Here is a 16,963-nt window from a genome sequence, read left to right on the forward strand (position 1 = left end):
TGGCGCTTGCCGTCCTGCCGGGCGGACGGGGAACACAGACGTGCAAACTGCTGGTCCTCACTGAGGTTTGTAAAGCAGATCATTACTTGAAAGTGAGGGGGGCGGGCACATTGGGGGGGGGGGGGGGGCAAATGGCGCTCGCCACACCCTGAATGTGTGTGTCAGAGACAGAGACACCAGATTTTTATGTGTAGCCTTAAATTGGTTTCACATGGGCTGGCATACACTGCATCAGCAGATTCTCTGATCAAATTAGGCAGAGATGAGGAGGTGGGGGGGTGGGGGGGCGAGGGGGCCGAGGGGGGGCAACGGCGGTTGTACTGATGTATAATTCAATCAACAAGACGGAGCGGGGGCGGACAGAGGGGACGCTGTGCTGCCCTCGCCCCCCAGCACTAAATCTGCTGCATCCTTGGACGGCTGGCCCACGAGGCAGAACCCCCCCCCCGGTACAGTGTGGACACCTGGGGGTGGAGAACATCTCAGGGGTATTTCTGTCCCTGCAGAAGAGCAGTGGAACCGATGCGGCGGGACCCAAAACTAACCGATCGATTCATAACCACTTGTGAGACCAGTCTGTCGCCTCTTTGTGTCTTCTCGTGTATCTGCAGTGGGGGGACTGCTGGCACCATGAGGGGCGCTGAGATGACTTCCAGGTTGTGCAGAAGTCCGGATGTCCCCCCTCTGACCTGCTCTGGGCAGAGCAACGTAATGAATGGCGGTCAGGTGTTTCTGTGAGACCTTGAAGACCTTGGTCTGGAGCGGTTGCTGGTTGAAGTCCGGAGGAGCCTTTTGGACCTGCTCCCAGACACTTACTGCTCCATTTTCAGATCTTCCGTCCTTTCCAGTGTTTCACCTGAGGAATGAATCCATCCCTCTCTTGGCTGCGGTTCCCCCTCCAGCCACCGGAGGCAGCATCAGCCCCCAGCCCCTCCGTCAGGAGCCAGAAGAGCAAACCTCTTGTTTTCCTTTCTGTCTTTCCAACGCAGAGATCCAGCCAATTCATATTTTAGCAAAATTCAATCTTTCATTCGGGGCTTTTTGCCCCCCGAACCCTCCCCATATACCCTGTTGGATGTGTCAGCTGAGTGCTTCATGGAACCAGGGGGGCTGGGAGAGAATTCCAGAATTTCCAGCGTTGTGTTTCCAGCTGCTCCTTCCAGACTGTTCTTTGGATCCGGATCTCCCGACTTCTGGTCAAAGTCTGATCCCTCAGGCAGTGAGGGACCACGGTAAGGTGTGACCTTCACCTTCAGCTCCACTGAAACAAAAACTACAGGTGAAGAAGTAGATTTAATGGTCACCATGGAGGTGGAAGCCACCACAGCGTTCATGGAATAATATCCATGGACAGTCAGATGCCTGTTTTTATCTTCTCCCTGCACTGAAGAACCCTGTTAGGTAACTCCACACATATTCTGGCTAAAGGGTTCTCTGCGAGCCCTGGAACCCCTCTGAGGAGCAGCAGTCCCTTCCTCGGCGTGGGAGCCAGAGTGGAGCTGAGGTCCATGGTCCCTGGTTCCTCTGCACTGAGACACCGCCTGGCTCCTGGGCTGGGTCCCGGAGCTGCAGAAGGTTCCTGCAGTGAGGGAGGAGCTGATGTCAGGACAGGCAAGTTTGGCCTTCTGGAGGTCCACGTAGCAGCTCTGTTTCTTCTCTGCAGTCAAATGCATGCGATAAAGTGCCTTAAAGAACTAAAAGCTGGAGTAAAGGAGCGAGGCTGGTATCTGCGGGGGGGGGGGGGGGCAGAAGATCAGATGTCTCCAGTGTGGAACATGTTCCTGCCTTAACATATTCATGGCGGCGCCTCGCTCTAATAACGCTCAAACCCAGGCAGCACGCGGGATGCTCAAACACAGGACATATGGAAGGCTTCAGAGGAGCTCCATGCCTGTGGACACGTCCTGCAGATATCACACACACACACACACACACACACTCACACACAGAGTGATGCAGTCCATTGCTGGTGTTGAATGTCCTCCTGTTGAGCTCCCACTGATCACGGAGCAAGGCCGCGATGAAGATGGCGAGCCGCCCTTCTAATGGCGTGCAAATTGATTGCAGACTAAAAAAAAAGAAGAAGAAGACGTGGCCGTGCAAAGCGTTCTGAGAAGATTGCACTGCTATCCTGTAATTTGGACTTATTGTTGGATGACGCCACGTGCTTTGTTTCCAAAGTAGCAGCAGCAGCACCACCTCTTCCACCACCACCGCCACCTCTACTGCCTCCTTCCTGCCTCCTTCTCCTCCACTGTCTCTTCCACCACCTCCTCTTCCATCATCACCACCATCTCCACCTCCTCCTCCTCTTCCTCCTCCTCCACTTTCCAGAAGGTGTTCTGTCCTGTCTGTACTGCAGCCACTAGTCAACTGTGATTGCAGACTATTAGTGAAGATGTGTGAGTGGTTTCTGGTATGGCGGCAGCAGCGGTGCAGCGTCCACCTCGCCGAGGTTCTCGCGCACAAAGGCTGTCATTGAAGGGCGTCCTAATGCGAGTCAAATGCTCCGGGGCTGAAAATAGCCGTAGGCTTGGCGGTGGCCCCGCTCCTCCCGTGAGCACTCCGGGCCAGAGTGGTCGGTGGGACAAGCGTCGGGAACCGAATGAGTGGCGAAGCTCCTTGGACGTCCTCGTCCTGCACCTCTGCCGGCCTGGGGTTCGGTTTCGTCATTTGGCTGTAAGCGGACACCGGTGGCGCGTTGACCCAGCTCCTCCCGTGGCGGCGGGCCGAAACCAAATAAAGATGTCTGCCGGCCGCATCGAACTCTGGAAGGACGTCGAGCCGCATTCCCCTGAAATGAATTCTCCGGGATGAAAGCCTCTCGCAGCCCCCGCCCGTGACCCCTGACCCCGTCCGTGTTTGCGCATGGGGGCGGTCCCGAAACCGCGCCTCCCTGATGGGATCCCTCGGAGTCGGGCCGGGTGGTCGGGAAAGCCCGCCATCCCGCCCTATTTCTCTCGGGGTGAAGGGAGACGGTGCAGTCACCACGGCAACCTTTCACCCTAGGGCGGACCGCAGCTAGCCAATAGCACGCAAACATCTAGCTAATAATTCAATCTGTGTTTTTCATCCAAACCCGACTGGAGATCCTCAGACCAGCAGGAGGCCCTTCCAGTCCAGGTCGGGCTCACCGCCACAGCTGGGGGGGGCTGGGGGGGGCTGTTGGCGGCGGGGGGGGTGCTAACCCTCAGGTGGTCAGGAGTCACCACCTGTAGCCCAGTAGTGTTAGCGGCAGGGGATGCGAGCGCTAACCTCTGCCCTCCCCCTCAAGCCAGGCAGGATGTCACACACACACACACACACACACACACACACACACAAACAAACACAGATGCCCCCCGAATTCCACTCTCACTTGAAACAGTTGCCTGTTACCCCCCAGTTCTGCCCCCCCTCCTGTTCAGGTTACCCACCCCCCCGACCCCCCCTCAGGCCAGCCTTAATCCAATAGTTCTGGGAGGAGGTTAGGCAGGAAGACATGGTGGTTGGTGACCACCATGTGTCTTGGGGGGCCCGAGTCCAGCTGGAGACCACCTCCACGGTCTCCTCCGGGTTCCCCCCCCCTCCTCCACATCCGCAGAAAGGAGGATCTGGTAGGAGGTCTGCCGCAGGCTCGGTTCCTCTTGGCTACTGGAGGCCGCGAGATGTTCCTTGTTGCGAAAGGAACCATCCCGATGATGGCGTTGAGTGTCTGACACTTCCTGCTGCTCTCCAGTTGGCTGCAATCTAAAGCTGGAGGAAACCTATTTCTGTATCCCTATATCATTTTCTGTATCAACTTCTTCTACCATGCCTTCTGGAGCGCTTCCACGGGCAAACCGGGTCACGAAGAGAGCGCATCTCCATCAGTGGTAGAGGAGCTGTGTGCACGCCGACCTGCCATGAGCGCTCATCAGCCGAGGAAGCCGAGCTGACAAGGGAACGTCCAGGAAGCGGCAGCAGATCTCCAGACCCCGAGGTCAAGCTTCGCCGAAGGCCTAGGAGGTACAGGGCAATCTTCTCACGGGTTTTCACTGTGGAGAGTGTTTCTGGGGTCATGCTTGGTCCTCCTCAAACTGCCATCAAATGGCATGATGGCTGGAGAAGCTCTGCAGGAACCCTCTGGATCTGTTGAGCAATGTGTGGATTTGGACCAGAGACCTCCAAGCTCATAAAAGATAAATGACACCCAGAGAGCCGCAGGACCCGTGATGCGGTCGGATGTATCTCCGCCCACCATCGCCACTTTCTCCACCGTCCTTCCTGGACTTCAAACCAGAGGCGAAAAGGGCGAAGCCGTCTCAGGCCGCGCTCATTTCCTGTCTCGCCACCGGAACGCCCCCGCCCACCGCCCGACCTTGCTGCCCCGCTCTCCTCCTGACAGGAAACCAAAGACGCGGTTCCTCCGAAGCATCCAACTGGGAGAACCGGTGCGGTACCTCCAGGCGGCAGAACCCGCCGCTCCCGCTCACCTGGCGGAGGTCACATGGCGCCGGTCTCCCAGGTAACGGTGACCCCGGAGACGGCGGAACAGAGCAGCACTCATGGCTCTAATTGGCCGGAATGTCCTGCTGAGACAAGAAAGGAGCTCTTTCACATGGCAGCTAATCAGAGTCATGCTCCCGCCGAGGAGGACGTTCCTTCAACAGCTGCCTTGTCCTCTCCGCCGAGAAGGTCCCGCCGCCGCTAGAGAGGGACCTTCTCGCTGGCGCCGTTCTCGTTCCTCACCCCTTCTCCTTCTCCGCCCGTCTGTTCATCAGCGGGGCAGTTATGAAAGCGGGCCACGCGGGACCTCCGTGCATCCGAAGCCCAGATCTGCTGGAGGACGGAGAACTTCTCCTGCTCCTCCTCGGCGGCGCCAGGCTCCCGCCGCGTCCTTCAGGAGATGCGGGATTGCGAAACGGCCCGCGGTCAGATTTCATTAGCCCTTGTTAGAGGAGCCGAGGAACTCGTTCCACCTCGGCGGAGGTCCAGGGCGGCCGAGGTGGACGCTTGTTTGCACTTGGAACAGCCGGGGGGGCCAAGCTAGGTTAGAACATCTGGACGTCCCGCTCGGTGCTGTACCTCCGTTCACCAACAGGAGGTTGTTCTTCTCCGGCTGAGGACAGTCAGTAGACCATGAGACCCTTATGAGTTTCCATGGTAACCTGTGATGACCGGCGATATCTTCAGGGCGTTAGGACTCCTGCTCCTGAGCAAGAGGGTTCCGGGTTCTCATCCCGTTGTGGACCGGGTTCTCTATGGTCCCCCTATGTTCTCCTACCCGGGAACACTCTTCTGCCTGGTTCTATCTCCATGTTCCCCCATGTTCTACATCCAGATTTCTCTCCATGTCCAAAGCCAGTCATGGGGTTCACTGAATGCACCAAATGAATGGTTGGATGTCTGTGATTGACGGCTGGCTTGTCCAGGTTAAGCCCCGCCCCCTGACCCCACAGTCAGCGGCGATCGGCTCGGCACCTGGCAAAAAATAAATGAATCGATGGATTGAGTGTGTGCACGCAGGTGTGTGTGCAGGTATAAGACCCCCGCCTCCCCCAGATGTGGGCCCTCCGTTCTCCGCAGGGGGGGGTTGTTACTGTAAATGTGGAGGCCTTCTTGGCAGTGGGGGCGGCGGGCGGGGGGGGGTTGTCTTTCTTGAACAATATGACAGTTGGCGAGCGGGCGGCAGCGCATTGAACACACATGTTGGAGAACACGCTGGTCTGCACGCCGGCCAACAAGGGTTTCACAATGGAACTCCACAAGCGCTGGTGAGAACCTTCTGACGGCCCCGAATACAACGTTAACATTTTCTCCTTAACCAGCCTTGACTGTCTAATCCCCCTCCTCCCCTCCAGCCCCTCCTTGCCTTAGTAGCGAGCCATGTTTTCGCAGACCTCACCTTCTCCGGGGACTTTGATTGGCTCTGAGAATCCAACCGACTTGAAGTAATTTATGGAACTAGTTCACTGCATGCATAGTGTAGCTGTGTGTGTGAGTGTGTGTGTGTGTGTGTGTGTGTGTGTGTGTGTGCGTGGGGTGAGGGGGGGCTCATTTTCTTTATTATAATGCCAGGCCTTTCCTGACACAGTAAACAGCTGTGAGTCCACATGAAGGTCTGATGTTCTGAGCTGGGATAAATTGTGTCACAGCTCCACGTCCCCCCCACCACCACCCCGGTCATTTGTGAATCCTGTGCTTTTCCTCCCTTTGTTGTTCAGAGAAAACACTTTTCTCTCCCCGACTCTGGCAAATGTCATCAGAAGCGCTGGGGCTGATTAGCGCCCCCCCTCGCTCCAGCTGTTTCTTTACGGCGCTGGGATTTGTTGAAGCCCCGTTCACAGACAATAATAATTGGGATGTTTTTGTGCGGTTGATCCCGCTCTCTAAATTTAGCGTCTCACATGGCGAACACAAGGCCCGGCCGGCCCCGCCATTAAACCTGCAAACTGCGTGGTTCCTGAAATTGGCGGCCCCGGACAATTAGAGCGGAGGGGTCTGCCGGGGGGGCGCTGGCCGGGGGCCAGCGGAGGCTCGTGATGCGTCCTGAAAGGTAGCAGCGTTGATGGAGGGTCACGGACAAAGGCTCCACACAGCAGCTCCCTTTTGCTTTACGCCTCAAACTCACGCGCCGGGCCCTTCGATTGCTGATTGAATTACAGCTAATCATTCAATTACAGTCACATGGAGGAGCATCATCCGTTGTCTCGACCCCCTCCTCCTCCAGGAACGTGGATAACGGCCGCTGTGTGCTGCTGCTCGTGGGAAGCATCAAAACAAAATGTCTGAGATGTTAGCACCGTGACGGCCACCTAGCTCGCACTCGTGGAGGGACTATTCCCACCGGCGGTTCCGCGGCTCGGCATTCTCCTCCACACGCTGAGTGGGGTGCGACTTCAGTTGCCGTTACCTCGGTATCTCCTGCAAAATAACACGATGGCGCCTGCAGGCGCGATCCCTCCGTCCAAGCGGATGGCTCGGAGATCTCGTCGCCAGCCGGTACCACGTCACATGATTCGGGAGAGAACCTTCAGGAAAAACCCATATCCTGACTTTCTGAAGGATCTCCGAAACCGCGACTCCTCCAATTCCCTCGTCCAGGTAATTGACAGAGATACCTTGGAGCCGGAGCTTCTGCTGGGATCGATCCCGACACCTTGTACTTCATGGTAAGTAGGGGTGAAGGACTTCATGGCGGTGGGAGCTGGCGCTGCTCCCGGTGTGTGTCTGAGGCCTCATGCGGGGTCACTTCCAAGGTTTCCTTCCATGTGGAGATCTTTGGCGGCAGCGGGTGTTGAGAGGCAGCAGTGAGCCGGGGAGGAAATGGGGTCTGGCATGTTGACTCAGGAGCAAATCCCCCTGGACGGCCGCGCAGGCGGCTATTAGGGTTTAATGGCCCCCGCCGTCCTCGACGTACCGCCGCCGCCGTGAGCGCTGGCTGATGAGCGGCTGGCGTGCGGCGCTGGCGTGCACGGCCAGAGGACGCTGATCGTCCGGGAGCCGCAATCAACGCTTTGGACGGATGAGTGCAAGCCCACCATCCATGGGGGGGGGGGGGGGGGGGGGGGTAATGTTACACTGCTGTTCATGTTTTCACGCATGCTCTTACACACACACACACACACACACACACACACACAAACACACACACACATGCTAGATGTTGGGAGTCTCCAGTTGGGACTGGAACGTCCCAAATTGTGCTTCTTCCTCCCCAAAGTTAAATCTCATTACCTCGGGTTCCAGGTGGACTTGCCGCCATGCCGAAGGTTAAAACCCTCGCCACTTCCTATTTGTGTGCGTTAGCTGGCAGATGGACAGCCAGTCACAACAGACACAGCAGAGCCACCCCGGGTCTCGGAGGGCTGAAGCGCTACCAGAGAAGAAGAAGACCGCATAGTCAGGAGAACCAGAGAGAAGAACTGGATTCTACAGCGCCATCACTCCACCACCATCATCTTTGTTCTGGTGTGGAAGCGGAAGGGTGAAGCGTGGTGTATGCAGGGTGTCGGTTGCACCACCACCCCAGCTTCAGGAGGCATCGGGACGTGGTCACCTCACCTCCACGTCTGCGGCCACTGGTAAGAAGGCAGGACCCACCTTCTTGATTTTTCAGCACCTTCACGGGAGCGTCCACCGCTGATTGCCTGACGGAGAAACATGCCGCCACGGTCTGCTTCCTGATAACGGCCCGGCTTTCTGATGTCTGAGGAGGAGGAGGATGAGGTCCAAGAGGGGCCTCTTTATGTTCTAAACACTGCAGGTCTGAACTTATGAGGTCCTCGTGATGCGGTGATGTCAGGAGAAGAATGTGCCAAGAACACCATGTCCGGGGGACGGTGTGAGGCCAGGACCAGGACCCGGTGAGAGGGTGAAATTCCTGGAACCATCCGGAGGGTCATTCTGAAGCCGCAGACGTTTGAGAACAGAGCAAGTCACGTGCCGCATCAGAAGGTCTGCGGCTGCAGGACGCACTCACTGACCTCCCAGAGCGTCCTCACCCTCTCACACACCTTTATGTGTTCACCCACTGCTTCTCTGCTGCCCACCTCATGGTCTGGACGACATCACATACATCAGCCACTGTCTTCCAGTCATTCATTCTTCATCTATCCATGTCCATCCACACATCCATCCATCCATCCGTCTGTCCGTCTTCATCCATTCATTCGTCATCTATCTTCAATCCATCACATGTTCATCAGTTCTTATCATCCACCCGTTCATTCGTTCATCCATCTATGTCACCCATCATCTGTTCATCAGTCCTCATCATCCATTCATTCATCCATCAATCTCACAGCTTATCATCACCCCATCTATCCAGTCATCATCCATCCATCCATCATCTATCCATCACCCTTCCATCCATCCATCCATCCATCCATCCATCCATCCATCCATCCATCCATCCATCCATCCATCCATCCATTAACAATCCAGCCATCCATCCATCCAAACTTTGACACCATCCATCATCCCTTTCTCCATTTTAATATTTTACTGACATCTATTGTTGGTTCTGAGTACACCAAACCATCACCCCTCCATCCATCCATCCATCCATCCGTCCATCCATTCACCCATCCATCACTATCTCTGTCATCTATCCGCCATCTTGCTCGATTTGCTCCAGTCTTTTTTTGACGTCTCTGTTGGTTCTTGAACTGAGTCGATCCACCCATCATTCATTATCCATCCATCCCTCCATCCACTCTCTCTCCATCAATCCATCCACCATCTCTCCATCCATCCCTCTATCCACCATCCCTCGTTTGAGATGTTCACCTGAGTCCATCATCTCTCCCTCCATCATGTCTCCTGTCCTCCCGTCCTTTCCTAACATTCGTGTTGGACTTTTCGACTGAGTCTGTCCATCCTTCATTCGTCATCCATCCCTCCATCCTTCTCGCTTCCTGACATCCATGTCCTCCTCTCAGACGGAGACTCCAGTTCCGATGCTGCCGAGATTAGGAAGGAAAACAAAAAACCCCAATAAATGAGCTGCGGAAGCTGAGGATGAGGAGAAGATCTGTGTGGGGAAGAGAAGGAGGAGGAGGATGAGAAGGAGGAGGGATTATTAATATTTACCACAGAATAAAGCGGGACTGGCAGGAATACGAAGTATCAGATGAGACCGGCTGTAAATATTCTTGACTGACTGTGTTTTTAATCCGAGTTTAAATGTGGAAGAAGACGAAGATAAATCGTCCCGAAGTTTACGATCCCTTTGTTTTCTTTCAACGGGAGACAAGTCCTCCCGCCGGCCATCCCACAGATTCAGAGTCGGGTTCTTCTCCGTCTTAATCCGGTAAACCCTCATGTTCCTCAGCTCAGATCCAGACCCAGGACTCGATTATTGATTATGGATCCGACCCCGGCGCTGCTGTGGTATCTGCGGCGCTTGGAGGTTTCTGGGCCCCTCCCTCCGCAGAACTGCAGGTATCCAGACTCCAGCAGTCCCAGCATCCATCACATTGCACGTCGGTGCACATGGGCCCCGCCAGCGGGACTGCGGGGGAAGGGGGGATGAAAAAAAGCTTGAAAAGGAAAGGAAGGTAGAAGGGGCTAGGTGAGAGAGTGATGTAGAAAGAGAGAAAATATGGGGTGGAGGCGGCTCGGCCCTGGGGTTCCTCCGGGGGCCCCCGGGGGCTTCCAGCTCATAAATCCTCCGCACATATTTAATCCAGTCAAGAGGACATGCCCGGCCAGAGTTAAAGGATGCACGCTTATTACTCACCTATCCACCCCTGACTGCGCCGCCCCCCCACCCGCCCCGCTCAAACCCCAAAAAAAGCCTCCACTCCCACAGTCTGTCGTGCATCCAGACTGCAGGCGCTACGGGCTATCAGGGAATCAGAGCAGGAATGTGACTCCTGACAGACACATCTCTCAGGACCGCCGGCCCAATGTGTTCCCAATTAGCTCCATCTGATAAAGTGTGAGTGCAAGTGAAACCCGAGGCGGCCGTGATCAATAGAGCGCCGCTGCTTTTGTCAGACGGCGCTGACGTTGACGGGCCGCCGCGTGATTAATCGCCGCGGTGCCGCAGATAGTTGTCCGGCGGCGTCTTCCTCCGTAGGTGTCGCGGAGCTCGGCTGTCACGTCGGCGGCGCTTTCGATGCGCCTCCTCACGTTCAGATCCTTCTTAATGAATCTCTTTCTCCAGACGGGGGGCTCCGGTTTCATCTGCCCGTCAGATTTCACTCATGCACAGGCCTCTTCTATTTCCTGGGCCGTACCTGGAGCGGACCTGCCATCTGCTGTCCGCACTCGCCACTGCAGGTCGGCGGTTCGAGCCGTGGGTCGTCCGGATGCCCGGACAGGAAACAGGCTTCCTGCGGCACACACACACACATACACTCACACACTCACACAGCCTTGTGTACATCTGGAATGGAGCCCAGCTTAGACCAACTCTGCTAAGCTAAGCCTGCAGGGGCGCGGAGGCCCTCACAGACCTTACGATGAGACCTTAAACCTGGTGAGCTCTCTCCAGAGAGGGAGCAGGACCCCCCAGATGCTTCTCCAATCGGGTGCCACCTCCCCTGAATCAGCTTTCCCTAGCAGCTAACCGGTTAGCACCCTGCTACTGACTGCATTAGCGACGCCGGTTTGTCCCAGAGCAGGAGAGAGGAGCTGCGCTCTAACCTCCGACCGTCTTCGCCACCAGCCCCCGTGCGCCTCATCTCCAGCCGGCCCTCCATGCCGACGTGGCAGAAAACCAATGTGGAAGCACACCCCTGAAACTTCCTCCTGCTGGCGTAGCCAAGGTGCTGCTCCTGCACACGCGTTCAATGTGGAGATGGTTTGCATGCAGAACGCGGCGTGGCCGTCTCCCCTCCGCAGCCATTCCTGAGGCATTGCTCAACGCCGCATTGATGATTCCTGCGAAACGGAGCGAGGGCCGGCGAGGCTGAGCGCGCCCGACCAGCGTGCCCCGCCTCTGTTGTGGGAAATCTCATTAGTTCCCCCAGAAGTGTGTCTTTCAGCGGCGGCGTCATCTCAGCCTGGGTGGGTTTCAGCTCCCGTCACCCCTCGTTTGTCCGTGAATAAAACTGTCAAAGCGGCCCGGAGACATCATCGCCCGGCTTCTGTTGCCCCCCCTCCCCGCCTTTGCTTTAATTGCTTCCCGATCACATATTTTCATCCCCGCTTAGACGCCGGCTAAGGTTCGCTAGCGCGCTGCCATTCGGCGCCGCCGACTTCACACGCATGGCTGGTGCGTGGATGGGATTACTAATTTTGCGTCTGCGGCGATAACCGGCGTTGGCATGGGAGGCCGCGGGGGGGGGGACAGTCGGCAGATGTGGGTTGAGCCGCTCTGACCGGCACTGGCTTTCAAAACGCGCAAAGACAGGAGGGCGGCCGTTCCAGCTCAGAACATCATGACTTCATTAGCTTGGATTTCTTTGCTTTCTCTCTCCAGAACGCAGTCTGACATCTCGCCACGCCAGAGCGGCTAATTACTGGAAAAGCGTGCGTCCAAAAGACAGACCCGGAGGCCATTAGCTCCCACTCAGCAGCTCTCCGGGGCCTGGAGGAACCTTGCCCTGTGTCTGGAGACCTTTAGTGACCTCTGCTGGCCAACAACCTTTAAGAGCAGATGAAACGTGGAGCGCAAACGCACGCGCGCACACACACGCACAGGCGCGTCTCCCCAATCTCTTTTCATTTATTACATTTATTTAAGAAATTCACAAGCAGATTTTGCAAAAGGTCAGGGGTCGACTCGAGGGGGAGTGTCCGGATTACAAAAGACAGAGAGGGAAAAGCTTCGGCAAGAAGGTCCCCGGTTCAATTCCCACAGGGGGCCTGGAGTCTCCACGTTCCCCCCGTGTCTGTGTGGGGTTTCTCTGGGTTCTCCGGGTTCCTCCCGCAGTCCAAACATACGTCGGAGGATGAGTGGAGACCCTACATCGTGCAGACATAGGAATGACTGATTGGCTGTCTCAATGCGAGGCCTTGTGATTGGTCAGTTTGGGGCAAGCCCTGCTTCTGAGCCAATCACAGCGTGACCCTGAGTGCAGGATGAGCGGTGTGGATCATGAATGAACGAAGGTGGGTCGGATCGGCTGTGCGTAGTTCCTCCCGCAGCCACCAGGGGACGCCCCGGCAGGTCCTAGCAGAGTGGCGCCTGGACTTTCCAAAAGTGAACTCACTTCTGGAACATCTGGAATCTTTTGACTCTAATCACTTGTAATTTTCAAAATAAGAGCCGCCATTGTTCTCTGGGCGCCACCCTCCCTCGGCGTGCACGGACCCGCGACCATATCAGTGTGAACTTGAAAAATGGAGCGTGTAAAGCGATTCAGCCACACAGAACCTCGCTGTTATTGCACGCACACGTGCACAGGGGGTGGCAATGAGGAGCTCCCGGTATCAGGCAGTCCTACACCAGGTTGCCGCTGTTGAGTTTGGTCCACTCGAAGATGTCCTGCTCACATACGATGTCCGAGTTGATGAGCAGGTAGCGGTCGCCTACGCAGAAGTGCTTCTGACAGGCGGCGCACTTGAAGCACTCCAGGTGGTAGACCTTGTCGCGCACACGCATGGTCATCTCAAAGGCCCGAATCCTCTTCTCGCAGGAGGCGCACAGGCCGTCCTGGCCGAAGAGCCTGCGGGGAGGAGGAAGACGTTCAGATACGCGCCTTACATCCTCTCCTCTACCTTCTGAGCTTTGCCCGTCCTCCTGGACCAGCTGAGATATTACCTGAGATAGTCCCTCCTGCAGAGCTTCCTCCCCAGCTTGTAGTAGAGCCTCCGTCCCACCTCGCCGAGCCGGCAGCCGCACAGGTCGCAGCTCAGGCAGTCCTCGTGCCAGTACTGCTCAATGGCCTTCAGGAAGAAGCGGTCTCCGATGCTCTGCTGGCAGCCGCCGCACGTCAACAAGGAAGGGGGCATCTGGAGGACCTCATCCACAGGCTCTCTGTGGAGGACACGCACACCTTCTCAGCTGCTGTGCTATCTATCTATCTATCTATCTATCCATCTATCTATCCATCTATCTATCCATCTATCTATTCATCTATCTATCCATCCATCCATCCATCCATCCATCCAGCCATCCATCCATCCATCCATCCATCCATCCATCTATCTATCTATCCATCTATCTATTTAACTGCGGGGGCTCCGTGGGACCACTAGGATGGAGCTCCTCCTGGTAGTTGTCCACGCGGGGGCGCCCTCGGGCCGGCCCCTGCTGACGCGCGTCCTGCGGCGCGTCGGCAGGCGGCTCTGCGTGGAGCGCCGTAAAAAACACAGAGACGGAAATAATTTCTACGGTCACCGAGACTCCGCGTCGTGCGCGCAGGAGCGGCTCTCCCGGACGTGTCCTTCAGAGGTCCGCTTTGCGGGACGAGCAGCTATTCGGTCGAACGATACCGGACGATCCACGCGTCCTGCACGCTCACGACACAGACGCGAACGGATACGTACTCGTTGGCTTCCAGCGTCTTCCTCTCGATGCTGGACGTCATCCCGGAGGGCGCAGTGATCCGGACCTGCGGGAACGGAGGGGGGTCCTTGGGGTCCCGGGGGGTCCGGAGCCGTGCACCTGCAGCCGCAGCCTCCGAGCCCGCGTCCGTCTCCCTCGGAGGAGTCCCTCCACTCCGGGCAGCGGCGGCTAGGCGGGGGAAGCCGTCATTTCCCGACGCAACGACCGGTTCTCCCGCGGACTCCGGGTTCGGGGTCAGTCGTGCTTGTTTCCCAGGGCCTGTGGACGCGCTCCGACAGACGACACGTTACTGTGCGGCAGCATCGTGTTTAAATACGCCCCCCACGCCCCCCCCCCCCCAATCCGGTCTGCGCTTTCGCTTCCCTCTTCCTGCTCACGACAATGGGGGGAAATCGGTCTTAAAGCGACAGCAAGAGCCCCCCCGCACCACCACCACCACCCCACGCAGGTCGTGACAGAGACTAACGGGTTCATTAGATGCGCGCGGACGACCCGATAGGACAAGAGATACGGTGTGTGTGTGTGTGTGTGTGTTATCCTGCCAGCACTTAGTCGCAGCACTTCCGGTCCGGAAGTCCAGCCCGTCGAACCCGCAGCCCGGCGGCCTGCAGCTCCGGGACCGTAAATACCGGAGTAGAGGAGCCGCGCGTTTATTACCGGGAAACACGCGGCGAGTTGTTCAACGTTTCAGGCTGAAACCAAACGAGTTCATATTTAAACACATTTATATTTTAAATCAGCTTCTATGTCATTACGATCTCCGTAGTTTTTATGATTTATTATTGTTTTGTTTTTGTTTTCTTTAAAAACAGCAAAAACCATTTGTGACCACAACTCAAACTTGGTGATTATTTCTTAAAAATGTACTCATTAAACAAAAACAGGGAGATTGTTGCAATATATATTGCACAATATGTGTGGCTTTTATTGTCATTTCAAGTGGGCGGTGAATATCCAAATATTATTCAAAGAATTCAAACACTCCCGTGTTTGAGGGACGCCTTTCTTCTAGCATCCTGCATCCCGTGCATCCTGAGAAGATATCGTTCTCAAACCGCGTGCATGTGTTGTCATCTCCAGCTCGGAGGAGAGCGTGGACGTCCTCCTCCGGGTCCCGTCTCTTATCTGCGGCCAGCGCCGGGCCGCGGGCGTGCGGGCGCGGCCAGCAGTTGCTCTGCGCCTGGAGATAAAGAGGTCCTCGGAGCGGCCAACAGAAGTGCTCAGAAGAACCCTCAGAAGTGGGCTGGAGAAACCCCCAACAATCCCCCACCCCCACGGGCTCGGCCGCTGTCGGCTCACGTGGACCTCCTGCGGCAAGGTGCGCGCTGCGTGGGCCGGGAGCCGAGATAAAAACCCACGTCCTTCACGCCACTGAAAGTCAGACACACGCATCCTCGAGCAGATGGAGGAAGACTTCTTCACACACATGGACAGTGTGTGATACACCTGATGTTTCATGGCACACACACACATATATTAACAGACACACACTCTCACACACACTCACATTTACTCACAGACACCCATCACACACACACACACACACACGCTCACAACTCACACGCTCACACACACACTCATGTATGCTCATATAAACACACACAGTCACATGCACTCACACACGTACAATCACACACACACACTCCTACAGTCACACACACACACACAGTCACATACACTCATACATATACACCCACACACAGACAAATACATTCACATGCACTAACACACACTCATGCTCTCCCTCACACACAGTCACATACACTCGCACACACTCGCATGGACTCACAAGCACTCACACAGTCACACAGTCACACAGTCACACAGACACACACACGCACACACACACGCACTCTTGCACTCACACACATGCACTCACAACACACTCATCCTCTCACTCACACACACACACACACACACACACACACACACACTCACATGCAATTACACACACTCACAGTTACATACATACACATACACACACTCATACACCTGCGCACACACTCACATTCACTAACACACATTCACACACACTCACATCCACTCACGAGCACTGGCATGCACACACACATACGCTCATACACTCACACTCACATCCACTCACGAGCACTTACACAGCCACATATACACACACACACGCACACTCATACACTCATGAGCACTCACATACAGTCAAATGTACATGCACTCATACACATACAAACAAACATGCTCTCACAGACATGCACTCACATGCACTCACTCATAGTCACATACACTTGCACAACCAATCACATGCACTCACACGCACTCACAGTCACATATACTTACACACACTCACACTTGCATATACTCACTCACAGTCACATGCACATGCAATCATACACATACACTCACACGCACACACACTCACACATACACACACACACACACACACACACACACACACACACACACAAACGGACTCACATGGACTCAGGCACTTTTCAGTCTCCATTTCTGTTTTGACTGAAGTGGTCAGAAAAAAAACTTCACATTCATTCATTCGTTCATCATCTATGCAACTTGGGTGGGGGGGGTCCTGATCAATACACGAAGCAAAGCTTCAATGGAGATGATTGATTGGGCAGGGGGTGACAGGCGAGACTCAGGCTGCTTCCTGTGTAGGCGGGAGTGAAAGGATGTGCAACTGACAAATGATAAAGCTTTCCTGGGGGGAGGAGGAGAGGGTGCACACTTCCTACCTTCCACAACGACTGGAGTGTGAGAGCTTCCCATGCAGACGCTCCGACTCCAGATGGTGGAGCCTGATAGGAGAGTAAGGTTCACGGCGTAGTGGAGTGGTTGGCGTGAGGCGCGAGGCGGGTTTCCTCCCCTTGCAGGCTTCCAGAGGGGGAAGGGGGGGGTTGATTGACAGGGCCCCTTCCTTCGCAGTGCAAACGCAGACAAACCCACCAAACTGTCTTTGTGTCCTTCATGCAGCCATTAACACTCCTGGTTTTGTTTGCGATGCAACGGGGCCTGGCGTGACCTTACGCCTGGAGACCACCTTTCGGGAGG

At 55.8% G+C, this 16,963-nt stretch overlaps 1 protein-coding gene across 1 annotated transcript; it reads right to left on the minus strand.

Annotated features, from left to right (window-relative positions):
- Positions 1–12,124: 12,124 nt before the first annotated feature.
- On the minus strand, positions 12,125–14,279 carry lmo2 (LIM domain only 2 (rhombotin-like 1)). Its single transcript, XM_086163047.1, has 3 exons — positions 13,906–14,279; positions 13,178–13,393; positions 12,125–13,082 (listed from the first exon to the last, which is right to left on the minus strand). The coding sequence occupies exons 1-3, from the start codon at positions 13,944–13,946 to the stop codon at positions 12,857–12,859; spliced, it is 483 nt and encodes a 160-aa protein (XP_086019173.1). The 5' UTR covers positions 13,947–14,279; the 3' UTR covers positions 12,125–12,856.
- Between the last annotated feature and the right edge of the window lie 2,684 nt (positions 14,280–16,963).

This window comes from Fistularia commersonii, chromosome 17, assembly GCF_037954325.1.
Source record: "Fistularia commersonii isolate RoL2024-O1a breed Wild chromosome 17, RoL_Fcom_v1.0, whole genome shotgun sequence".
Lineage (NCBI taxonomy): Eukaryota > Metazoa > Chordata > Actinopteri > Syngnathiformes > Fistulariidae > Fistularia > Fistularia commersonii.

Excerpts from the sequence above, each read along its gene's own strand:
- lmo2 (XM_086163047.1), bottom strand. The coding sequence starts at position 13,946 with ATGACGTCCAGCATCGAGAGGAAGACGCTGGAAGCCAACGA. Across the intron at positions 13,394-13,905 it reads AAGACGCTGGAAGCCAACGA|AGAGCCTGTGGATGAGGTCC; the intron begins GTACGTATCCGT and ends TGTCCTCCACAG. Across the intron at positions 13,083-13,177 it reads TGCAGGAGGGACTATCTCAG|GCTCTTCGGCCAGGACGGCC; the intron begins GTAATATCTCAG and ends TCCTCCCCGCAG.